The sequence below is a fragment of the Anomaloglossus baeobatrachus genome, chromosome 1 (assembly GCF_048569485.1).
Source record: "Anomaloglossus baeobatrachus isolate aAnoBae1 chromosome 1, aAnoBae1.hap1, whole genome shotgun sequence".
NCBI classification, from domain to species: Eukaryota; Metazoa; Chordata; class Amphibia; order Anura; family Aromobatidae; genus Anomaloglossus; species Anomaloglossus baeobatrachus.
The window spans coordinates 530,116,549-530,142,426 of NC_134353.1; the positions used below are offsets into that span (position 1 = coordinate 530,116,549).

General features: G+C 46.9%; 1 protein-coding gene across 2 annotated transcripts; it reads left to right on the forward strand.

The window, feature by feature from the left end:
* LOC142295986 (perilipin-2-like) lies at positions 1–25,385 on the forward strand. 2 transcript variants are annotated; one of them, XM_075339155.1, is made up of 8 exons: positions 1–86; positions 183–234; positions 21,579–21,774; positions 23,214–23,296; positions 23,380–23,632; positions 23,858–24,039; positions 24,563–24,697; positions 24,775–25,385. In XM_075339155.1, exons 2-8 carry the CDS (start codon positions 199–201, stop codon positions 25,144–25,146), a joined length of 1,257 nt encoding a protein of 418 aa, XP_075195270.1. In that variant the 5' UTR covers positions 1–86; positions 183–198; the 3' UTR covers positions 25,147–25,385. The 2 variants fall into 2 exon arrangements, with proteins under 2 accessions (XP_075195270.1, XP_075195261.1); XM_075339146.1 differs by lacking the exon at positions 1–86 and having other exon boundaries at positions 144–234.
* The last annotated feature ends 493 nt before the right edge of the window (positions 25,386–25,878 follow it).

Here is a 25,878-nt window from a genome sequence, read left to right on the forward strand (position 1 = left end):
GTGGTTATCCGCCTATAAGAGCGCAGACGCCCGAGGAGCGCTCATTGACTCATTCCTCTCTGGCAGGCAGTGGCTGTAGTGAGCAGGTGGGTGGCGGCTTCAGCCCGTGCTGGGATTAGAGGAGAGATCTCTGGTGGTGTTTGCTCTTTCTCGGCGATGACCGTGTGCTTTACTTTTTGTAGGTATTTTCCTAGCAACATGGCTGAGACAGTGGAACAGCAGCAGCAGCAGCAGGTAATGTTTCCACCCTGGTATATATTGGGCATGGAGGGGGCAGATGTAGTGGAGCTTATACTCTGCCCCTTACTGTGGGGTCTGAGCCCCTCACTATTAGTGCAGCAGTAGGTGGCTCCTCAGTCTCCCTGGTATATGCACTGTGCGAGGCACTGGCTCTCTGGTATCTGCCATCTGCTGGTGCTTGTCCCGGGTGCACAGGATCTGTTGGAGTGGCCACTTCTGGCAGGGGATGTTGCAGATATGTAGCTTTCAGTACGATGCTGAAGTTGGTTTCTTATTCGTCCAGTTTCTTATTCGGCAATTTAGTTTTTTCAGTTTTTTATGCATTTATCAACAAAAATGACACATGACAATAATAAAATACAATGCACTGATGAGCCCTAATATACATACACTCAAAACCAGCTGCGAAAATTATAAAACTGGCAAAAAAATGGGCATCAAAGTGGGCACCAAAGTATGTTAGTGAAAGGATTAAATGGCTTTGGGCCACTGATCTAACACCACAATTACCTATCTAGTGATGCCCCTAACCAAACTCAAGTGTCTCCAGCCTGGCCCAAAGGGGTTCTGGGCATCAAAACTGGCATCAAAGTGGGCACACAGCCAATTTTCACAGATTTGAATAAGTAACCAGTGTTTTTGAGGGGTTAAATGGCTTTAAGCCACTGACCTCACACCACATTTACATACCTAGTGATGTCCCACATCAAATTCAGATCACTCCAGCCTGGCCCAAACAGGTTCTGGGCATCAGAACTGGCATCAAAGTGGGCAAATGGCCAGTTTTCACAGATTTGAATAAGTAACCAGTGTTTTTGAGGGGTTAAATGGCTTTGGGCCACTGATCTCACACCACATTTACATACCTAGTGATGCCACACATCAAATTCAGATCACTCCAGCCTGGCCCAAACAGGTTCTGGGCATCAGAACTGGCATCAAAGTGGGCAAATGGCCAGTTTTCACAGATTTGAATAAGTAACCAGTGTTTTTGAGGGGTTAAATGGCTTTGGGCCACTGATCTCACACCACATTTACATACCTAGTGATGCCACACATCAAATTCAGATCACTCCAGCCTGGCCCAAACAGGTTCTGGGCATCAAAACTGGCATCAAAGTGGGCAAAACCCCAGTTTTCACAGATTTGAATAAGTAACTGGTGTTTTTGAGGGGTTAAATGGCTTTGGGCCACTGATCTCACACCACATTTACATACCTAGTGATGCCACACATCAAATTCAGATCACTCCAGCCTGGCCCAAACAGGTTCTGGGCATCAGAACTGGCATCAAAGTGGGCAAAACCCCAGTTTTCACAGATTTGAAAAAGTAACCAGTGTTTTTGAGGGGTTAAATGGCTTTGGGCCACTGATCTGACACCACATTTACATACCTAGTGATGCCCCATATCAAATTCAGATCACTCCAGCCTGGCCCAAACAGGTTCTGGGCATCAGAACTGGCATCAAAGTGGGCAAAACCCCAGTTTTCACAGATTTGAATAAGTAACCAGTGTTTTTGAGGGTTAAATGGCTTTGGGCCACTGACCTCACACCACATTTACATACCTAGTGATGACACACATAAAATTCAGATAACTCCAGCCTGGCCCAAACAGGTTCTGGGCATCAGAACTGGCATCAAAGTGGTAAAAATCCCAGTTTTCACAGATTTGAATAAGTAACCAGTGTTTTTGAGGGGTTAAATGGCTTTGGGCCACTGATCTCACACAACATTTACATACCTAGTGATGCCACACATCAAATTCAGATCACTCCAGCCTGGCCCAAACAGGTTCTGGGCATCAGAACTGGCATCAAAGTGGGCAAAACCCACTTTTCACAGATTTGAATAAGTAACCAGTGTTTTTGAGGGCTTAAATGGCTTTGGGCCACTGACCTCACACCACATTTACATACCTAGTGATGCCACACATCAAATTCAGATCACTCCAGCCTGGCCCAAACAGGTTCTGGGCATCAGAACTGGCATCAAAGTGGGCAAAACCCCAGTTTTCACAGATTTGAATAAGTAACTGGTGTTTTTGAAAGGTTAAATGGCTTTGGGCCACTGACCTCACACCACATTTACATTCCCAGTGATACCACACATCAAATTCAGATCACTCCAGCCTGGCCCAAACAGGTTCTGGGCATCAGAACTGGCATCAAAGTGGGCAAAACCCCAGTTTTCACAGATTTGAATAAGTAACTGGTGTTTTTGAGGGGTTAAATGGCTTTGGGCCACTGATCTCACACCACATTTACATACCTAGTGATGCCACACATCAAATTCTGATCACTCCAGCCTGGCCCAAACAGGTTCTGGGCATCAGAACTGGCATCAAAGTGGGCAAAACCCCAGTTTTCACAGATTTGAAAAAGTAACCAGTGTTTTTGAGGGGTTAAATGGCTTTGGGCCACTGATCTGACACCACATTTACATACCTAGTGATGCCCCATATCAAATTCAGATCACTCCAGCCTGGCCCAAACAGGTTCTGGGCATCAGAACTGGCATCAAAGTGGGCAAAACCCCAGTTTTCACAGATTTGAATAAGTAACCAGTGTTTTTGAGGGTTAAATGGCTTTGGGCCACTGACCTCACACCACATTTACATACCTAGTGATGACACACATAAAATTCAGATAACTCCAGCCTGGCCCAAACAGGTTCTGGGCATCAGAACTGGCATCAAAGTGGGCAAAACCCCAGTTTTCACAGATTTGAATAAGTAACCAGTGTTTTTGAGGGGTTAAATGGCTTTGGGCCACTGATCTCACACAACATTTACATACCTAGTAGTGATGAGCGAGTACTAAAAAGCTCGGGTGCTCGAAGCTCGGGCCGAGCCTCCCAAGATACTCGTGTACTCGGCCCGAGCAACGAGCCCAATGTTATCCTATGGGAGACCCGAGTATTTTTGTGAAATGACCTCCCGGCAGCATGGAGAAACCCTAAAAATGTCACAAAAGTCTCAGAAGAGTGCTCAAATGACATGGCAACAGCATGGGGAAGACCCCTTGAAGCATTTATCACTCAAAAGTCACAGCTGTGAACAATTTTGTCCGCGTTTTACGCCATTTTTACGGACTCACCAGAAAACCTTCCAAAATGACCCCAAAATGATTTTTCATGGCGGAAATGTTAAGGGCACATACCCAATAGTGAGATAGAGCTGGTGTATGTTACTTTTTGAGATCAATACATGAAAGATTTTACGTGAAAACATTGTGTGGCACTCCGATGTCCCTGAGAAGAGACGTACATGAAGGCCTCTTGAGTCTAATGTGCCCATTTTGAGGAAGTGAGTCTTTGTAGTATTTTCCTTTGCCAGGGCAGTCCTAAATTGTGAGGTTCACCAATGCCCCTGCATACAGACGTGCATGAGGGCCTGTAAACCTGAAGTGCCCATTGGAAGGAAGTGGGTGTATTATAGTATAGCCCTTAGGCAGGGAAGCCAAACATTGGGAGGCTCCACGTTGTCCCTGGATAGAGACGTGCATGAAGGCCTGTAAACCTGAAGTGCCCATTGGAAGGAAGTGGGTGTATTATAGTATAGCCCTTAGGCAGGGAAGCCAAACATTGGGAGGCTCCACGTTGTCCCTGGATAGAGACGTGCATGAAGGCCTGTAAACCTGAAGTGCCCATTGGAAGGAAGTGGGTGTATTATAGTATAGCCCTTAGGCAGGGAAGCCAAACATTGGGAGGCTCCACGTTGTCCCTGGATAGAGACGTGCATGAAGGCCTGTAAACCTGAAGTGCCCATTGGAAGGAAGTGGGTGTATTATAGTATAGCCCTTAGGCAGGGAAGCCAAACATTGGGAGGCTCTACGTTGTCCCTGGATAGAGACCTGTTAGGTTCTTAGTGCCTCCGTGCTTGCATTTAAAAACCGCACGTGTGTGCCTGTTGGTGGCAGCTTTCCGCTGCATTTGTGTGAGTTTTGCACAAACTTGGATATAACACACAAGTCTAGTGAATACACATCAGCACAGCATTGCAAAATGCGCAAGGGCGTTGTCAACGAACAAGGAAGTGGACGTGATGGTGGTGCAGGCAGACACCGAGGTTGTGTGCAAGCTCTAATTTCGCCACAACAAAGGGCCACATCTAGTCGCTCGCACGTCCTGTCCCAAATTCTTGGGGACCGCAGCAGTACACCCCTCTTGAACCAAGACCAGTGTCAACAGGTTGTTAGTTGGATAGCGGATAATGCTTCCAGTCAGATTGGCACCACCACAAACACTCTGTCTTCCACACGGTCAAGTGTCAGTAGCCGTGATACTGCACCGCACATTTCAGAACCTGATCCTCCTTCCTACCACCAGGCCGAGTACACGTCCACGGACATTACTGATCCCACACTTGGACACTCGGAATAGCTGTTCGTTCACGTTTCCATTCACAAATTCTGGCCTCTCGCCAGCTCCTGTTGAAGTGGGCCATGACGAGATTGTATGTACAGATGCACAAATATTTGAGCAGCCACGTTCTCACGAAGTTGGCAACGTGTCTCAACAAGGGGTGGCCGATGATGAGACACAATTGTCAGGAAGTCAGGAGGAGGAGCAGGGTGCGGAAGAGGAAGACGACGTGGTGGATGATCCAGTAACTGACCCAACCTGGCAGGAGGATATGCAGAGCGAGGACAGCAGTGCACAGGGGGAGGGAGGCGTAGCATCACAACAGGCAGTAAGAAGCAGAGTGGTGGCCCCAGGCAGACGTCAGTCAACTGTTCCCCGGAACAACACGACACAAGGTGCCTGTACAAATGTTAGGTCTTCCCGAGTCTGGCTGTAATACTATTGTATGTATTGAGGATTTCGATTGCGTTAGGGCAATGACAACCAGAGACGAGTTCTTGGTGCAAGACATTTATAATATGCAACCAGCAAATATGTACATAAACGGAACAAAAACACAGTAGAACATAAATACAGGAAATACCTTCCAGGGACTGAGCGAAAGGGAATTCCCGGTACCGCGCACCGGACTCCCCCAGGGAGACCACCAACAGCAAACCCCTATACAGGGACTGTCTGGCAATCACCCCAGAAGCCCTAAATGCGCAGCAGCCGGGACACAAAAGGGCAATAGGTAAGTCGAAAAATGTCTGTACGTGATGTGAGTCCAGAGTGGTATTAAACGGAAGGAACCGGGCAGAAGTTCCGACCAAAGACGGCAAACGGAGTCCAGGTACAGCTAGATGATACCAGATGAAGTCCAGAGTCGGTGTCGGTTGTTTTCCAAGAGGATCCGAATAACAATCAGGAACCAAAAGCAGCAGGGCAGGAGCACACAGGAAGCAGTATACTCAGGCACTGGACTAAGCTTTAGGGGCGGCTTTTAAACAGATGGACAGGAAGTAGGGCAACATAACAGAAAACTCCATGTTAACAAAGGGCAAGCTCTTTCAAAAGAAAACTGGAAAACCAGGAACTCTGACACTGGCAGTTTTTTAAGTTGGCTCCAGATGATTCTAAAAAGGCCATTTGCAACACCTGCCATGCCAGCATCAGCAGGGGTACCAAAACTAGCAGCCTGACCACCACCAGCATGATCAGGCACATGTCAGCCAAGCACCCGACTTTGTGGGAAGTACAACAGAGTCGAGGAGCAGTGCTTGCTGATGTCACTGCTACGTCTTCGCTGGTTGTGCATGCGAGCCAATCCCCTGTCCATGCTGCCTGCGAACAAGCCTCCTCCACTCCTGCACCTGCAGTTGCCTACGCAGAAAGAACACCATCATCAAGCACGTCCTTGTCCCAGCGCAACGTTCAGTTATCCATTCAGCAAACCTTTGAGCGCAGGCGCAAATACACTGCCAACACCCCACATGCCACAGTTCTAAATGCTAACATTTCGCGACTGCTTGCGCTGGAAATGTTGCCTTTTAGGCTGGTTGAGACAGAAGCATTCCGCGAACTGATGGTGGCAGCTGTCCCACGTTACTCGGTCCACAGCCGACACTATTTCTCCCTGTGTGCCGTCCCCGCATTGCATAACTAACCACGTGTCACAAAACATCACACGTGCCCGGAACAACGCTGTTTCAGCCAAAGTCCACCTAACCACAGACACGTGGACAAGTGCATGTGGGCAAGGCCGCTACATCTCGTTGACGTCACACTGGGTTAATATTGTGCAAGCTGGGACCCAGTCTGAGCGAGGGACGGAATACGTCCTTCACACACCAAGTTTTGCAGGCCCTACCTCAGTCAGGGTTTCACACACACTCTACAGCTCCGGAATGTCATGCTCCTCAGCCTCCTCCTCCTCCTGCGCATCCTGATCCACTTTACCCTCCACACCAGTCCCAAGCTGTAAGTGTCGCTGGCGGAGGAGGGGACGGTGCGCTCTCCCACTGCTCGGGTCCGGCTGACGCAGCTCTACGGCTGCTGCTGCTCGTTGGCTCGAGCGATGGCCGGATCCCGGGGACTCGAGCGGCGCTACTCGCCCGTGAGTGAAAAGGGGTGGTTTGGGTTTTGGGGATATTGTCCGTGACGCCACCCACGGTTGTGGTGATTGTGTGGACACCACCGCTGCTCTGGACGGGGATCCCGGGAGCCTGTGACAGGGAGCAGCTTTGTTGTTATTTCTCCCCTACGTGGGTAGGGGGGTTGGTTGTCCCGGGGCCTGGTGATGGGGTAGAGATGGATGACAGGCGGGTTGCGGGGCCTGATGAAGTGCATGGTCGCAGGGGCAGCGCTGTGCCGCACGGCACGGAGGTACTCACTCAGCCCAATGATGATGACACAGTTCAGGGTAAAACAAGTGGCTGGATGGACAGGTCACTCGGACGGCTGCGGTTGTTCCTCCCTGCAGGTTAGTGATGACTGTCTCTCCCTGCACCGAAGTTAAGTGTTGGTAGTGATGGTTTCCCAACGGTAACCCGCTCCCTGACCTGGATATGGGCCGGAGGAGCCCCTTTTGCCCACAGGCGCTGGCCCTGGGAGACGGTTGCCCTTGCCGGTGGCTGTGTCTCCCCTTCACGGTTGTACGGTTGCCTTCTATCTGGACTTGGCTGTTTGGAAACCCTGAGGTCCCCTTCAATAACGGATTTGGCAAATTCACGGCGACACCAAGCCTTGCCGGGATCCGAAAGTCCTCTGCCAATGGTGCTGGCTTCGCTTTGTATACCGGTCCGGTACGGCCGGGTCACCACCCGTCCACGGTCCTTACGGCAGACTCCAATCGGCCTCCACTGCAGACGGTCACCACATCCTGCCAACCTTGCTGTCCTGTCCAGGCCACACACCCGGACCAACTTCAGGCTCTTTGCTGTCACTTTTCTCCTCTCTACTACTTTCCTCCTTCCACTTCCTTAGCTTAACTCTCACTGCCTGTGTTTTCCCTCCTCCTCGGTGGGTGGAGACCAACCGCCTGGCTCCACACCCTGGTGTGGACAACAGCCCCTGGGGAAGGCAACAAGGATTTTGTGTTTTGACTATGATATGCCTGCAGGGAGTGTGGGGTGTTTAAGTGTTGTGCTCTGTGGCCCCTGGCTTGTCCAGGGCGACACAGAAGCACTGCAGCACTGCCTCGGCGAAGCGGCAACAGGCAGTGCTGAAGCTAATCTGCATAGGTGACAAACCCCACAATGCAGAAGAGGTGTGGACAGCTCTGAAACAGCAGGCAGATCACTGGCTCACAACTCTGAACCTAAAGCCAGGAAAGGTGGTGTGTGACAATGGCCGGAACCTGGTGGCGGCTTTGAGGCGAGGCCAGCTGACACATGTTCCATGCTTGGCCCATGTGCTCAACCTCGAGGTTCAGCGGTTTCTAAAGTCATAGTCAGAGCTGTCTGATCTGCTGGTAAAAGTTCGCCGCCTGTCTGCACATTTTCGAAAGTCACCTACTGCTTCAGCCGGCCTTGCCGCCTTAAGACGCCGTTTGCATCTTCCGGCACACAGACTGGTGTGTGATGTCCCCACGCGTTGGAATTCAACTCTGCACATGTTGGTCAGGATATGTGAGCAGAAGAGGGCAGTTGTTGAGTACCTGCATCACCTAAGCCGTCGGGAAATGGGTCAAACTCCACACATAACACCTGAGGAGTGGAGATGGATGTCCGACCTATGCACCATCCGCCAAAACTTTGAGGACTACAACAAGATGGTGAGCGGCGATGACGACATTATTAGCGTCACCATACCGCTTCTCTGCCTTCTAAAATGGTCTCTGCTCAGAAAACAAACATGATGCATTGCAGGCGGAGCGCGATGAGTTTCAGCAAGAAACAGTAGTGGGTGTGGGTGATGATAACACACAGCCCAGCCTCGTCTCATCACAACGTGCAGTGGAGGACTATGACGAGGAGGAGGATGAAGACATGGAGCAACTCTCTGGCCAAATTGAGGATATGACATGCAGTCATATCCTCGGTTCAGCGTGGCTGGCCAGAGGACAGGGTAGATGATGAGGAGGAGGAGGACAGCATGTTCAGTCATCGTGTCGGTCAGGATACTGAAGTGATGGCTGTTAAGAGTCTGGCACACATGGCTGACTTTATGGTAAGCTGCCTGTCTCGTGACCCTCGCGTTAAGAACATCTTGGCCGACAATCATTACTGGTTGGTAACACTGTTAGACCCACGCTAAAAGGAGAACTTTATGTCTCTTATTCCCGAGGCGGAGAGGTCAGGCAAAATGCAGCAGTTCCAGAAGGCCATAGTCACGGAAGTAGGCAAAGCATTCCCCTCACAAAACGCTAGCGGCATAGGTCATGAATCAGTGGACAACCGAGGCGTACAGCCGAGAGAGGCACAAGTCCAATCCGCCAGAGGTAGGGGAACAGTCTTTAAGATGTGTGACAGTTTTCTCAGCCCCTCACGTACCACAGCCCCTGAGGTGCGGGGTAGTGCCACAAGAAATCCTAAGTTTGCCCAGATGCTGAAGGAGTACCTTGCAGATCGAACAACTGTACTCCGACATTCCTCTGTGCCTTACAATTATTGGGTATCCAAGCTGGACACGTGGCATGAATTGGCTCTCTACGCCTTGGAAGGCCTGGCCTGCCCTGCTGCTAGCGTTTTGTCAGAGCGTGTTTTTAGTGCCGCAGGTGGAATCATTACAGATAAACGCACCCGCCTGTCAACTGAAAATGCTGACAAGCTGACTCTGATCAAGATGAACAAGGGTTGGATTGGGCCAGACTTCACCACACCACCAGCAAATGAGAGCGGAATTTAAAGTTTGCCATGTACCTCCACTCACCCATGGGTACACACTTCTGGAGTTTGGCTAATCGCTGGACTGCTCCTCCTTCTCCTCATGCGCCACCATGATGATGACCGTTACAAATTGCAATACTTAGGCCTTTGTTTCAGGTATACCCCCAGTGGTAAATTTTTTCGCCCATTCTTTGCAGAATGGACATTACAACGACAGGAGACCCACTCCTTTGCAATGGGAACAATGTTTTGAGGCCCTCATGCACGTCTCTATCCAGGGACAACGTGGAGCCTGACGCTGCCACCGACTGCCACACACGTGCTGTTTTTAAATGCAAGCACGGACGCAATAAGAACCTAACTGGTTTTTAGGAGCGACAATTACTGAGAAGTCTGAGACTATCAGACACTGCTGACTGACGTGTATTATACACTAGACTTGTGCGTTATATAATAGTTTGTGCAAAACGCGCACCTGTACCCTGCCACCGACTGCCACACACGTGCTGTTTTTAAATGCAAGCACGGACGCAATAAGAACCTAACTGGTTTTTAGGAGCGACAATTACTGAGAAGTCTGACACTATCAGACACTGCTGACTGACGTGTATTATACACTAGACTTGTGCGTTATATAATAGTTTGTGCAAAACGCGCACCTGTACCCTGCCACCGACTGCCACACACGTGCTGTTTTTAAATGCAAGCACGGACGCAATAAGAACCTAACTGGTTTTTAGGAGCGACAATTACTGAGAAGTCTGACACTATCAGACACTGCTGACTGACGTGTATTATACACTAGACTTGTGCGTTATATAATAGTTTGTGCAAAACGCGCACCTGTACCCTGCCACCGACTGCCACACACGTGCTGTTTTTAAATGCAAGCACGGACGCAATAAGAACCTAACTGGTTTTTAGGAGCGACAATTACTGAGAAGTCTGACACTATCAGACACTGCTGACTGACGTGTATTATACACTAGACTTGTGCGTTATATAATAGTTTGTGCAAAACGCGCACCTGTACCCTGCCACCGACTGCCACACACGTGCTGTTTTTAAATGCAAGCACGGACGCAATAAGAACCTAACTGGTTTTTAGGAGCGACAATTACTGAGAAGTCTGACACTATCAGACACTGCTGACTGACGTGTATTATACACTAGACTTGTGCGTTATATAATAGTTTGTGCAAAACGCGCACCTGTACCCTGCCACCGACTGCCACACACGTGCTGTTTTTAAATGCAAGCACGGACGCAATAAGAACCTAACTGGTTTTTAGGAGCGACAATTACTGAGAAGTCTGACACTATCAGACACTGCTGACTGACGTGTATTATACACTAGACTTGTGCGTTATATAATAGTTTGTGCAAAACGCGCACCTGTACCCTGCCACCGACTGCCACACACGTGCTGTTTTTAAATGCAAGCACGGACGCAATAAGAACCTAACTGGTTTTTAGGAGCGACAATTACTGAGAAGTCTGACACTATCAGACACTGCTGACTGACGTGTATTATACACTAGACTTGTGCGTTATATAATAGTTTGTGCAAAACGCGCACCTGTACCCTGCCACCGACTGCCACACACGTGCTGTTTTTAAATGCAAGCACGGACGCAATAAGAACCTAACTGGTTTTTAGGAGCGACAATTACTGAGAAGTCTGACACTATCTGGACTGTTTTACACTGTGTACACCAGCCCCAGATATGATGAAGGCTGGTATACGGTCACCACTAGGAATGGCTATATATACCCTGCCTGCCTGCCTGTATACTGCTACAATAGTCCTGACAAGGACTCTTCTGGTCACTAGCCTGTATTCCGACCTGGCTATACCCTGCCTGTATATAGCAACAATAGTCCTGAGAAGGACTCTGCTACTGTACTCCGACCTGGCTATACCCTGCCTGCCTGTATACAACTAGAATAGTCCTGAGAAGGACTTCTGGTCACACTGTTTGCAGCCCTGCTCCGGAACTAACTATAAAGGGCCGCAAAGCTTTCCCTGAATCAGCGACACTCTCCCTACACTCACTGTCAGAATAGCTGTGAGCAGAGCACAGCGCGCCGGCCGATATAAAGGCTCGGTGACGCTGTGCAGGCCGGCCAATCACTGCAATTCCACAACTAACAGGGCTGTGGCATTGCAGTGGTCTGCCAGCCAATCCCTGCATGAGGGCTGGCTCTCAAAAGAGCGCCAACATGCAGAAATGAAGACCACGAGTAAAGCACGAGTATCGCGAGATTACTCGGTCCCCGCCGAGCAGCCCGAGTACAGTGATACTCGTGCGAGTACCGAGTAGTGACAAGCATGCTCGCTCATCACTAATACCTAGTGATGCCACACATCAAATTCAGATCACTCCAGCCTGGCCCAAACAGGTTCTGGGCATCAGAACTGGCATCAAAGTGGGCAAAACCCACTTTTCACAGATTTGAATAAGTAACCAGTGTTTTTGAGGGGTTAAATGGCTTTGGGCCACTGATCTCACACAACATTTACATACCTAGTGATGCCACACATCAAATTCAGATCACTCCAGCCTGGCCCAAACAGGTTCTGGGCATCAGAACTGGCATCAAAGTGGGCAAAACCCCAGTTTTCACAGATTTGAATAAGTAACTGGTGTTTTTGAGGGGTTAAATGGCTTTGGGCCACTGATCTCACACCACATTTACATACCTAGTGATGCCACACATCAAATTCAGATCACTCCAGCCTGGCCCAAACAGGTTCTGGGCATCAGAACTGGCATCAAAGTGGGCAAAACCCCAGTTTTCACAGATTTGAAAAAGTAACCAGTGTTTTTGAGGGGTTAAATGGCTTTGGGCCACTGATCTGACACCACATTTACATACCTAGTGATGCCCCATATCAAATTCAGATCACTCCAGCCTGGCCCAAACAGGTTCTGGGCATCAGAACTGGCATCAAAGTGGGCAAAACCCCAGTTTTCACAGATTTGAATAAGTAACCAGTGTTTTTGAGGGTTAAATGGCTTTGGGCCACTGACCTCACACCACATTTACATACTTAGTGATGACACACATAAAATTCAGATCACTCCAGCCTGGCCCAAACAGGTTCTGGGCATCAGAACTGGCATCAAAGTGGTAAAAATCCCAGTTTTCACAGATTTGAATAAGTAACCAGTGTTTTTGAGGGGTTAATGGGCTTTGGGCCACTGATCTCACACCACATTTACATACCTAGTGATGCCACACATCAAATTCAGATCACTCCAGCCTGGCCCAAACAGGTTCTGGGCATCAGAACTGGCATCAAAGTGGGCAAAACCCACTTTTCACAGATTTGAATAAGTAACCAGTGTTTTTGAGGGGTTAAATGGCTTTGGGCCACTGACCTCACACCACATTTACATACCTAGTGATGCCACACATCAAATTCAGATCACTTCAGCCTGGCCCAAACAGGTTCTGGGCATCAGAACTGGCATCAATGTAGTAAAAATCCCAGTTTTCACAGATTTGAATAAGTAACTGGTGTTTTTGAAGGGTTAAATGGCTTTGGGCCACTGATCTCACACCACATTTACATACCTAGTGATGCCACACATCAAATTCAGATCACTTTAGCCTGGCCCAAACAGGCTGGAGTGATCTGAATTTGATGTATGGCATCACTAGGTATGTAAATGTGGTGTCAGATCAGTGGCCCAAAGCCATTTAACCCCTCAAAAACACTGGTTACTTATTCAAATCTGTGAAAAGTGGATTTTTACCACGTTGATGCCAGTTCTGATGCCCAGAACCTGTTTGGGCCAGGCTGAAGTGATCTGAATTTGATGTGTGGCATCACTAGGTATGTAAATGTTGTGTGAGATCAGTGGCCCAAAGCCATTTAACCCCTCAAAAACACTGGTTACTTATTCAAATCTGTGAAAAGTGGGTTTTGCCCACTTTGATGCCAGTTCTGATGCCCAGAACCTGTTTGGGCCAGGCTGGAGTGATCTGAATTTGATGTGTGGCATCACTAGGTATGTAAATGTGGTGTGAGGTCAGTGGCCCAAAGCCATTTAACCCCTCAAAAACACTGGTTACTTATTCAAATCTGTGAAAAGTGGGTTTTGCCCACTTTGATGCCAGTTCTGATGCCCAGAACCTGTTTGGGCCAGGCTGGAGAGATCTGAATTTGATGTGTGGCATCACTAGGTATGTAAATTTGGTGTGAGGTCAGTGGCCCAAAGCCATTTAACCCCTCAAACACTGGTTACTTATTCAAATCTGTGAAAAGTGGGTTTTGCCCACTTTGATTCCAGTTCTGATGCCCAGAACCTGTTTGGGCCAGGCTGGAGTGATCTGAATTTGATGTGTGGCATCACTAGGTATGTAAATGTGGTGTGAGGTCAGTGGCCCAAAGCCATTTAACCCCTCAAAAACACTGGTTACTTATTCAAATCTGTGAAAACTGGGATTTTTACCACTTTGATGCCAGTTCTGATGCCCAGAACCTGTTTGGGCCAGGCTGGAGAGATCTGAGTTTGATGTGTGGCATCACTAGGTATGTAAATGTGGTGTGAGGTCAGTGGCCCAAAGCCATTTAACCCCTCAAAAACACCAGTTACTTATTCAAATCTGTGAAAACTGGGGTTTTGCCCACTTTGATGCCAGTTCTGATGCCCAGAACCTGTTTGGGCCAGGATAAAGTGATCTGAATTTGATGTGTGGCATCACTAGGTATGTAAATGTGGTTTGAGATTAGTGGCCCAAAGCCATTTAACCCCTCAAAAACACTGGTTACTTATTCAAATCTGTGAAAATTGGGGTTTTGCCCACTTTGATGCCAGTTCTGATGCCCAGAACCTGTTTGGGCCAGGCTAAAGTGATCTGAATTTTATGTGTGTCATCACTAGGTATGTAAATGTGGTGTCAGATCAGTGGCCCATAGCCATTTAACCCCTCAAAAACACTGGTTACTTATTCAAATCTGTGAAAACTGGGGTTTTGCCCATCTTGATACCAGTTCTGATGCCCAGAACCTGTTTGGGCCAGGCTGGAGTGATCTGAATTTTATGTGTGGCATCACTAGGTATGTAAATGTGGTATGAGGTCAGTGGCCCAAAGCCATTTAACCCCTCAAAAACACTGGTTACTTATTCAAATCTGTAAAAACTGGGGTTTTGCCCACTTTGATGCCAGTTCTGATGCCAAGAACCTGTTTGGGCCAGGCTGGAGTGATCTGAATTTTATGTGTGGCATCACTAGGTATGTAAATGTGGTGTGAGATTAGTGGCCCAAAGCCATTTAACCCCTCAAAAACACTGGTTACTTATTCAAATCTGTGAAAATTGGGGTTTTGCCCACTTTGATGCCAGTTCTGATGCCCAGAACCTGTTTGGCCAGGCTGGAGTGATCTGAATTTTATGTATGGCATCACTAGGTATGTAAATGTGGTGTGAGGTCAGTGGCCCAAAGCCATTTAACCCCTCAAAAACACTGGTTACTTATTCAAATCTGAAAAAACTGGGGTTTTGCCCATTTTGATGCCAGTTCTGATGCCAAGAACCTGTTTGGGCCAGGCTGGAGTGATCTGAATTTGATGTGTGGCATCACTAGGTATGTAAATGTGGTGTGAGGTCAGTGGCCCAAAGCCATTTAACCCCTCAAAAACACTGGTTACTTATTCAAATCTGTGAAAAGTGGGTTTTGCCCACTTTGATGCCAGTTCTGATGCCCAGAACCTGTTTGGGCCAGGCTGGAGTGATCTGAATTTGATGTGTGGCATCACTAGGTATGTAAATGTGGTGTGAGGTCAGTGGCCCAAAGCCATTTAACTCCTCAAAAACACTGGTTACTTATTCAAATCTGTGAAAACTGGGGTTTTGCCCATTGTGATGCCAGTTCTGATGCCCAGAACCTGTTTGGGCAAGGCTAAAGTGATCTGAATTTGATGTGGGGCATCAGTAGGTATGTAAATGTGGTGTGAGATCAGTGGCCCAAAGCCATTTAACCCCTCAAAAACACCAGTTACTTATTCAAATCTGTGAAAACTGGGGTTTTGCCCACTTTGATGCCAGTTCTCATGCCCAGAACCTGTTTGGGCCAGGCTGAAGTGATCTGAATTTGAAGTGTGGCATCACTAGGTATGTAAATGTGGTGTGAGATCAGTGGCCCAAAGCCATTTAACCCCTCAAAAACACTGGTTACTTATTCAAATCTGTGAAAATTGGGGTTTTGCCCACTTTGATGCCAGTTCTGATGCCCAGAACCTGTTTGGGCCAGGCTAAAGTGATCTGACTTTTATGTGTGTCATCACTAGGTATGTAAATGTGGTGTGAGATCAGTGGTGCAAAGCCATTTAACCCCTCAAAAACACCAGTTACTTATTCAAATCTGTGAAAACTGGGGTTTTGCCCACTTTGATGCCAGTTCTGATGCCCAGAACCTGTTTGGGCCAGGCTAAAGTGATCTGAATTTTATGTGTGTCATCACTAGGTATGTAAATGTGGTGTGAGATCAGTGGCCCAAAGCCATTTAACCCCTCAAAAACACTGGTTACTTATTCAAATCTGTGAAAACTGGGTTTTTGCCCACTTTGATGCCAGTTCTGATGCCCAGAACCTGTTTGGGCCAGGCTGAAGTGATCTGAATTTGATGTGTGGCATCACTAGGTATGTAAATGTTGTGTGAGATCAGTGGCCCAAAGCCATTTAACCCTTCAAAAACACCAGTTACTTATTCAAATCTGTGAAAACTGGGATTTTTACCACTTTGATGCCAGTTCTGATGCCCAGATCCTGTTTGGGCCAGGCTGGAGTGATCTGAATTTGATGTATGGCATCACTAGGTATGTAAATGTGGTGTCAGATCAGTGGCCCAAAGCCATTTAACCCCTCAAAAACACTGGTTACTTATTCAAATCTGTGAAAACTGGGGTTTTGCCCATCTTGATACCAGTTCTGATGCCCAGAACCTGTTTGGGCCAGGCTGGAGTGATCTGAATTTTATGTGTGTCATCACTAGGTATGTAAATGTGGTGTGAGATCAGTGGCCCAAAGCCATTTAACCCTTCAAAAACACCAGTTACTTATTCAAATCTGTGAAAACTGGGATTTTTACCACTTTGATGCCAGTTCTGATGCCCAGATCCTGTTTGGCCAGGCTGGAGTGATCTGAATTTGATGTATGGCATCACTAGGTATGTAAATGTGGTATGAGGTCAGTGGCCCAAAGCCATTTAACCCCTCAAAAACACTGGTTACTTATTCAAATCTGTGAAAAGTGGGTTTTGCCCACTTTGATGCCAGTTCTGATGCCCAGAACCTGTTTGGGCCAGGCTGGAGTGATCTGAATTTGATGTGTGGCATCACTAGGTATGTAAATGTGGTGTGAGGTCAGTGGCCCAAAGCCATTTAACTCCTCAAAAACACTGGTTACTTATTCAAATCTGTGAAAACTGGGGTTTTGCCCATTTTGATGCCAGTTCTGATGCCCAGAACCTGTTTGGGCCAGGCTAAAGTGATCTGAATTTGATGTGGGGCATCAGTAGGTATGTAAATGTGGTGTGAGATCAGTGGCCCAAAGCCATTTAACCCCTCAAAAACACCAGTTACTTATTCAAATCTGTGAAAACTGGGGTTTTGCCCACTTTGATGCCAGTTCTGATGCCCAGAACCTGTTTGGGCCAGGCTAAAGTGATCTGAATTTGATGTGTGGCATCACTAGGTATGTAAATGTGGTGTGAGATCAGTGGCCCAAAGCCATTTAACCCCTCAAAAACACTGGTTACTTATTCAAATCTGTGAAAACTGGGTTTTTGCCCACTTTGATGCCAGTTCTGTTGCCCAGAACCTGTTTGGGCCAGGCTGAAGTGATCTGAATTTGATGTGTGGCATCACTAGGTATGTAAATGTGGTGTGAGATCAGTGGCCCAAAGCCATTTAACCCCTCAAAAACACTGGTTACTTATTCAAATCTGTGAAAATTGGGGTTTTGCCCACTTTGATGCCAGTTCTGATGCCCAGAACCTGTTTGGGCCAGGCTAAAGTGATCTGACTTTTATGTGTGTCATCACTAGGTATGTAAATGTGGTGTGAGATCAGTGGTGCAAAGCCATTTAACCCCTCAAAAACACCAGTTACTTATTCAAATCTGTGAAAACTGGGGTTTTGCCCACTTTGATGCCAGTTCTGATACCCAGAACCTGTTTGGGCCAGGCTGAAGTGATCTGAATTTGATGTGTGGCATCACTAGGTATGTAAATGTTGTGTGAGATCAGTGGCCCAAAGCCATTTAACCCTTCAAAAACACCAGTTACTTATTCAAATCTGTGAAAACTGGGATTTTTACCACTTTGATGCCAGTTCTGATGCCCAGATCCTGTTTGGGCCAGGCTGGAGTGATCTGAATTTTATGTGTGGCATCACTAGGTATGTAAATGTGGTGTGAGGTCAGTGGCCCAAAGCCATTTAACCCCTCAAAAACACTGGTTACTTATTCAAATCTGTGAAAACTGGGGTTTTGCCCATTTTGATGCCAGTTCTGATGCCCAGAACCTGTTTGGGCCAGGCTGGAGTGATCTGAATTTGATGTGTGGCATCACTAGGTATGTAAATGTGGTGTGAGGTCAGTGGCCCAAAGCCATTTAACCCCTCAAAAACACTGGTTACTTATTCAAATCTGTGAAAAGTGGGTTTTGCCCACTTTGATGCCAGTTCTGATGCCCAGAACCTGTTTGGGCCAGGCTGGAGTGATCTGAATTTGATGTGTGGCATCACTAGGTATGTTAATGTGGTGTGAGGTCAGTGGCCCAAAGCCATTTAGCCCCTCAAAAACACTGGTTACTTATTCAAATCTGTGAAAACTGGGATTTTTACCACTTTGATGCCAGTTCTGATGCCCAGAACCTGTTTGGGCCAGGCTGGAGAGATCTGAATTTGATGTGTGGCATCACTAGGTATGTAAATGTGGTGTGAGGTCAGTGGCCCAAAGCCATTTAACCCCTCAAAAACACTGGTTACTTATTCAAATCTGTGAAAACTGGGATTTTTACCACTTTGATGCCAGTTCTGATGCCCAGAACCTGTTTGGGCCAGGCTGGAGTGATCTGAATTTGATGTATGGCATCACTAGGTATGTAAATGTGGTGTCAGATCAGTGGCCCAAAGCCATTTAACCCCTCAAAAACACTGGTTACTTATTCAAATCTGTGAAAACTGGGGTTTTGCCCATCTTGATACCAGTTCTGATGCCCAGAACCTGTTTGGGCCAGGCTGGAGTGATCTGAGTTTTATGTGTGTCATCACTAGGTATGTAAATGTGGTGTGAGATCAGTGGCCCAAAGCCATTTAACCCCTCAAAAACACCAGTTACTTATTCAAATCTGTGAAAATTGGTTGTGTGCCCAGTTTGATGCCAGTTTTGATGCCCATAACCCCTTTGGGCCAGGCTGGAGACACTTGAGTTTGATTAGAGGCATCACTAGATATGCAATTGTGGTGTTAGATCAGTGGCCCAAAGCCATTTAACCCTTTCACTAACATACTTCGGTGCCCACTTTGATGCCCATTTTTTTGCCAGTTTTTTAATTTTCGCAGCTGGTTTTGAGTGTATGTATATTAGGGCTCATCAGTGCATTGTATTTTATTATTGTCATGTGTCATTTTTGTTGATAAATGCATAAAAAACTGAAAAAACTAAATTGCCGAATAAGAAACTGACGAATAAGAAACCAACTTCAGCCCCGAATAAGAAACTGGACGAATAAGAAACCAACTTCAGCATCGTGCTTTCAGTGCGGTTTGCTTTCAGTGACTGACTTTATGGCTGGTTTTGGAGATGTAATGGGCTCTACAGAAGTGTGTGTATATAAATTGTCCATTATACATCTATGCAGCTAATGGAAACTCACTGACCATATCTCAAAACTAGCAGAGGGAAAAGGCAGCTGTAACTGTAAATACAGATCAGTAAGCTAAACCACTGTAGGGTGCTGCAGACCCCCATGATAAAGGGCATAGTCAACTCTGGTGCAACATACAGATGACAGGCCCCTCACAACCTAGCAGATCTTGGAGGGCATTGCTGCTGGGTATTAGAATTGGGCCTGCCACACACGGGTGCAGTGTCTGGCTTACAGCCTATTGTTGGTGCCCATACTACCAGATCAGGTGGACTGCCCAGCACTAGAAGTACATCCCACTGGGATGGAGACCCTATTTTACAAAGCCAGTGTCCATGGGTTTTTCTTACTGCATAAGTGAAGACTGTAGTTACATTGTGCACTCCTTACACTTGTGCAGGTTGCAGCCATCCCTGAATGTCCTTGTAAACTACAATACTTATCCATGTGGTGTACACTCATATAGTGCTGTCCAGGCCACCTATTGTAATAGTAGGAGCTTTATTAAAGGGAACCTGTCACCACTTTTTTGGTGTATAAGCTGCGGCCACCACCACCGGACTTGCATACAGCATTCTAACATGCTGTATATATAAAGGCTCAGGCCGCTGTGACAACATAAAAAAAACACTACTTTCCTAACAGTCGTGTGGTGAGCCATACGGGCTTCTCCAGTACCGGGGCTGCCTCTTTCAGCCATCTTTGTCCTTCTCTAGCCATGATGCGTCCGTCATCCACACTCGCCGGCATTCAGGTCCTGAGCAGGGCAGATCAAAGTACTTTAGTGCGCCTGCACAGGATCGGTGAGTGTCTATGATGTAGACGCGTCATGCACACAGGCTTCAGACAGGGGACAAAGATGGCCGAAAGAGGTGGCACCGGGGAACGGAGACGCCCATATGGCCCACCGTATGACTGAGTATTATAAAGTGTTTTTGTTTTCACAGTGGCCTGGGCTCTTATATACAGCATTCTAACATGCTGTATATAAGAGCCTGGTGGTGGTGGCCGTAGCTTATATGCCAAAAAGTGTTTACAGGTTCCCTTTAAACTAAAAATCACCTTCTGCAGCTCCTGGGCTGCATTCTATGAAGGTGCACCTTGGCCCTGACTCCCCCCTCCCCTTCTAGACCCCCAAAAATAACTTTATAAAACTTGGCTGTTAGGTATACTAATTACCTTGGTTGGCCAGATGGGTGGGCTCATTTTCTGTTTCTTTATCCCCCACTTGCTGCTGATTGTCGTCCTTCTTTGATGGGATGACTCCCTCAGTCTTCCTCCTCGTCACATTTTCATATCTTGTGCCTGTGCAGTTAGATCTGCTCGTGCAGCTTTCTTTGCCATATTGCAGCCAGAGCAGAAAACATAGCTGCTCGTGCCAGTGAGCTAAATGTGCAGGCACAAGATTATGGGTGGGTACTAGCATGGTGCTGGTGAGGTCAACGCTGTGCATGAAAAAATCCTTTATGTGAAAAGACAATAAAGCCCCCTCTTTGACCTCTTTATTAACCCCACCAATAACAGCCCTCCGGGTCCAACGTAATCCACACAAGGTCCCATGACTCCTCCAGCTCTGCTACACCTGACACTCACAGAGCGCCATAGACCGTGACTGCTCACTGTGAGGGTCAGGCTGCAAGTGAAGTGAGCCGCATGAGATCAGCTGTCGCTTCACTCATGCGCTTTGCGCTGACAGGTGCAGGACTCCAGCTGTCACTGCACATCAGCTGACTGAAGTCACTGCTGATCTTGTACTCGCCTTCTCAAGCGAGGCTGCCTCTGGATGCTGGTCTCCTGCTTCCAGACTGGCTCATGTCTATACAGTTATGCTCAGCTGGGTCGGGTCATAAGTAGCAGAGCGCCAAAGACAGCCACATGGGACAAGCATCGCTGGAGACTTCAGCACCACGGACAGAGCAGGGACAGGTGAGCATCTCCCCGTGCTATCAAAATAACGCAGGGACATTCCGGGTAAAACCACACGCGGTTTTCGGTTGCGGCTTGCTGCAGTTTTTTGCCACAGGTGCAGTAATCTTTCAGAGGATGAAGGTCCATTTTCTAGTGCGCACAGGGACTTACACAGTACATGGCAGGCATACATTTGTAAGGCTCTCAGCACAGGAACATTTTTTTATATTCTTTTCTGCCATGAACCATTTTGTGTTGTGGCAAAGGTTGAAAATGAGCAATTCTGAATTTCTCAAAGTACAATTGCTAGTAAATGTTTGTTTTACATGACCAGTCTGTGTTTTTCTTTTATTCTCCCATGTTCCATCCCTAGAATGTGGTGGTAAGGCTGATAAACCTCCCATTTGTGAGCTCTACATATGACATGGTGTCTTCCACCTATGTGACCACTAAAGACAACCATCACTACCTGAAATCTGTATGTGACATCGCAGAGAAAAGTGTGAAGAGCATCACTTCGGTGGCCATCACCAGCGCCATGCCAATCCTGCAGAAACTTGAGCCTCAAAGTAGGTTTAGCGTCTTGATGGTGGTTTTTTACTTGGTAGGATTGGGTAAACCCCTAATGTATATACAGTATTTGGGACTAAAATCTCTACCATATGGATTTATTAATGTTTAAAGGGAACCTGTCAGCAGAAATTTCGCCCAAAAGCTAAAAGATTCCCCCTCTGCAGCTCCTGGGCTGCATTCTAGGAAGGTCCCTGTTATTATTGTGCCCCATGTGAGACCAAAATAAAGCCTTTATAAAGTTCTACCTTTTTGTATGCAGCTTCTGTAAATCCGACACGGGGGCGGGCTCTCTGCCGTCCGTTATTCTGCCTCCTGGTCCTGTATGCCGCCCCCATCGCTCCTTTCCATATCTGATGCACCGCCCACTGCTCCAGCCATCCCCGCGCATGCCCAGTGCCAGTCTCACGGGACTGAGCACTGTGACTGCTGGTGATGTGTGCGCAGGCAAGTGATTATGGACGGGGCTGTGACTGTTATCAGCAAGTACCCGGCCATAATCTCTTGAGCGCGCAAACCTCTCCAGCGTCACACTGTGCTCAGGATTTATGCTAGACTGTATGGGCTGCTTCCAGGGATGACGTCCCTTTGTCATGTGATAGGGGCGTGTTCGAAATACTATCACATGACAAAGGGACGTCATCCCTGGAAGCAGCCCATACAGTCTAGCATCTACACTGAGCTCAGTGTGACGCTGGAGAGGTTTGCGCGCTCAAGAGATTATGGCCGGGTACTTGCTGATAACAGTCACAGTCCCGCCCATAATCACTTGCCTGCGCACACATCACCAGCAGTCACAGTGCTCAGTCCCGTGAGACTGGCACTGGGCATGCGTGGGGATGGCTGGAGCAGTGGGCGGTGCATCAGATATGGAAAGGAGCGATGGGGGCGGCATACAGGACCAGGAGGCAGAATAACGGACGGCAGAGAGCCCGCCCCCGTGTCGGATTTACAGAAGCTGCATACAAAAAGGTAGAACTTTATAAAGGCTTTATTTTGGTCTCACATGGGGCACAATAATAACAGGGACCTTCCTAGAATGCAGCCCAGGAGCTGCAGAGGGGGAATCTTTTAGCTTTTGGGCGAAATTTCTGATGACAGGTTCCCTTTAAGATGCAGGTAAACATGATTGGCAATATAGTAAGGATGGTTGCAATATAGACCACCACCCCCCTGCCAAAACAGCAATCATGGGAGTTGTGGTTGAGTTTCAGAGGGATGACATGGGACAATACAATCCCAGGTATTTTGTAGTAATATCAGGAGATGTGTATAACTAGGTGGCATTAGTGCATAGAGGTGTGCCATTCTAGACATGTCAGTAATTTTCTCCTAGTGTGGCAAGTAGGCCAAATATCACCATATACCTAGTATTTCCCACAAGAGCTTTGCTAGCTTTTATATACAATGACTGTTGTATTAAATCTAATTTCCTCAGTTGCTCTGGCAAACAACATTGGCTGTATTGGACTGGACAAGATTGAGGAAAGGTTGCCTATTCTGTATCAGCCTCCTGAAAAGGTAAGCAGATAAAATCATGCAGAGCCTTAAATTTCCCTTCACCTACTGTCAGATTACAGAGGTCCCATCTTGTATATTTTTAGGTTGTGGCTATTGCCTCAGAAGCAGTTGTTGGTGCCAGAGATGCTGTTATCCATAGTATCACAGGAGTAGTGGATAAAACCAAGGGAGCTGTGCAGGACAGTGTGGAGATGACTAAGGCTGTTGTAAATGGCGGCATTAATACTGTTCTTGGAAGCTGTGTAGTGAAGATCATGAGCGACCGTGTGGACTCTGCACTAACTAGGTCTGAATGTCTTCTGGAACAATTCCTGCCACCAACAGATGAAGAACTTGGTAAGCCAAACTGCTTAACTTGTATGCACAGAATAAGCCGCATTTGCTGGCGTAGCCAAAATACTAGCTCACCTGGCTTACTTTAAGCAACTGCATTATAGTTCAACTCTGCTGAAGAAGCTAAGGGTGTCCTGACAAGTAGTAAACCACAAGGTTTATATTGCTGACTCCACAAAGTGTATCCAAGCTGTTAAATATGAGCATAACAAAGTTCTCTTATTATAGCCAAGGAAGCAACTGAAACAGAAGGCTTTGTGTCCCAAGATAAGCCTGGCTACTATGTGCGCTTGGGATCCCTCTCTACAAAGGCCCGCAAGCGTGTCTACCAACAGGCCCTGACTAGGATGAAGGATGCCAAATGCAGGAGTCAGGAAGCCATTGCTCAGCTCCAGAACACACTTGACCTGGTTAGTACATGTACTTGTAAACATCGTCACTAACTTTCGTGGAGTGACAAACTTTAATTGAGCCAAAAAGCTATACATTGCAGATTAGATATCTTGCAGTATTTAGGACGAAGCATTGCAATACAAGCCTAGATTCACTCATTCATATGTTCAGAAAATCTTTTCCCTGCCACCAGAAGACACCATTTCTACAGGTTGTATTGCAGATCAGCCCCTAATTTGAATTTTAGAGGCCACCACCATGTACAGGAGTAGCGGGTTCTAGAAATAAAGGACTGTAAAGCCTACAATGCTTTAACCTTATCTCCAGGTATAAAGCATCAAATTGGGACTCTCCTACTTTCTGTAGGCATGTACAAAAAGCCTGTCATAGGCAAAGCTCCCTTATTGTTGACATGAAGTACTAATAGGGCTTTACACCCACATGTACTTCCTGAGGGGGAAAATGCATACTGGTGTAAAACCAGATGTAGTGCATATAATCACACCTGTCTTCCATGAACATAAATAACTTTCTTTTCAGATTGAATATGCAAGAAAAAACATGAATGGTGCAAATCAGAAGATCCATGATGCTCAAGAGAAGATGTTCAGCAAGTGGGTGGAGTGGACGAAAGGAACTGGAGAAGATGCTGGTGGGGAAACTGAGGGTGCAGAGGTAATGACACTCCCTTGAGTCTTATGCTAGGCATCATCTGTATACTGGAAATATAACATGTCGTCTTCTCATTACAGCAAATGGAATCCCGCACACTGACTATTGCCCGTAGTCTCACTCATCACCTGCAAAGCACATGTCTGTCTCTGGTCTCCAGTGTCCAAGGACTTCCACAAAATATTCAGAGCAAGGCTCAGAGTATTAGTGCCATGGCTGCAGATATCTATCAAAACTTCCACTCTGCTTCTTCCTTCAGAGAAATATCGGACAGCCTCTTAACCGCCACTAAGGACATGTTCACTAAAATAAAGGATGGCATGGATGATGTTATGGACTACTTCATAAACAACACTCCACTAAATTGGCTGGTAGGTCCATTTTATCCCAAACTGGCAAGTAGCCAACATGGGGAGCAAGAAGATGGGGGAGATTCAGTTAAAGAGGACTAAAAATGAAGTGCCTAATGGGCAAATACCACTAAATTACTTGCCTTAGTTTGCATCTTCCACCTTGGTCTATGCCAGTTACTGGTCCTCAGATTGTCAAATGTGAAAGGAGTTGTCTCTAACATAGGACTTTTGTCTTACTCTTGGATGTTTTTTGTATCTTCACAAATATGGTATCAATGTTACACTATGTACACTAACTTTATATTGTCTACTTTTGTATTAATAAAATGCTGCATTGACTTGTCTGTCGTGTACAAACATTAGTTGCTCAAATGTAAGATCTGGTTTTAACTTGCACTCATTGTGACTTGACTCCCTAAAATGGTGCTCCTATAGCAATCTGTGGGTAATAAAACCTAGCGAATGACTAGAGATCTAAACATGGTGGGAGGAATGGGAAATCTTCATACAGGAGCTTGGAGATCTCCATTTCAGACTCTAAAAGCTTACATCTGAAGCAACCAGGGGATCAAATTTTGTAAAATACCAAAAAAAATAAACTTTGCACCCTTTACACTTGCAAGAGACTTAGAAATACAATGTCTTTATTTGAATTAGCAGTGTGTAATGTTACTCATGACATGCTACTTTAGCCAGTGAGATTGTAGCTATAGTTTTAATGACTGAGGGAGGCTTGGTTCCTGAGACCCAACCCCCACACATGGCATGCATGATACTACTCAGAAGTCTGTAGCTCCAGCATGGGCTGTGCAAGCAGAGCTCAGCAGGCTC

Coding starts and splice junctions, on each gene's coding strand:
- LOC142295986 (XM_075339146.1), top strand. CDS start 157: ATGACCGTGTGCTTTACTTTTTGTAGGTATTTTCCTAGCAACATGGCT. Junction 21,775..23,213: donor GCAGAAACTTGAGCCTCAAA/GTAGGTTTAGCG, acceptor TAATTTCCTCAG/TTGCTCTGGCAAACAACATT. Junction 23,297..23,379: donor TGTATCAGCCTCCTGAAAAG/GTAAGCAGATAA, acceptor GTATATTTTTAG/GTTGTGGCTATTGCCTCAGA.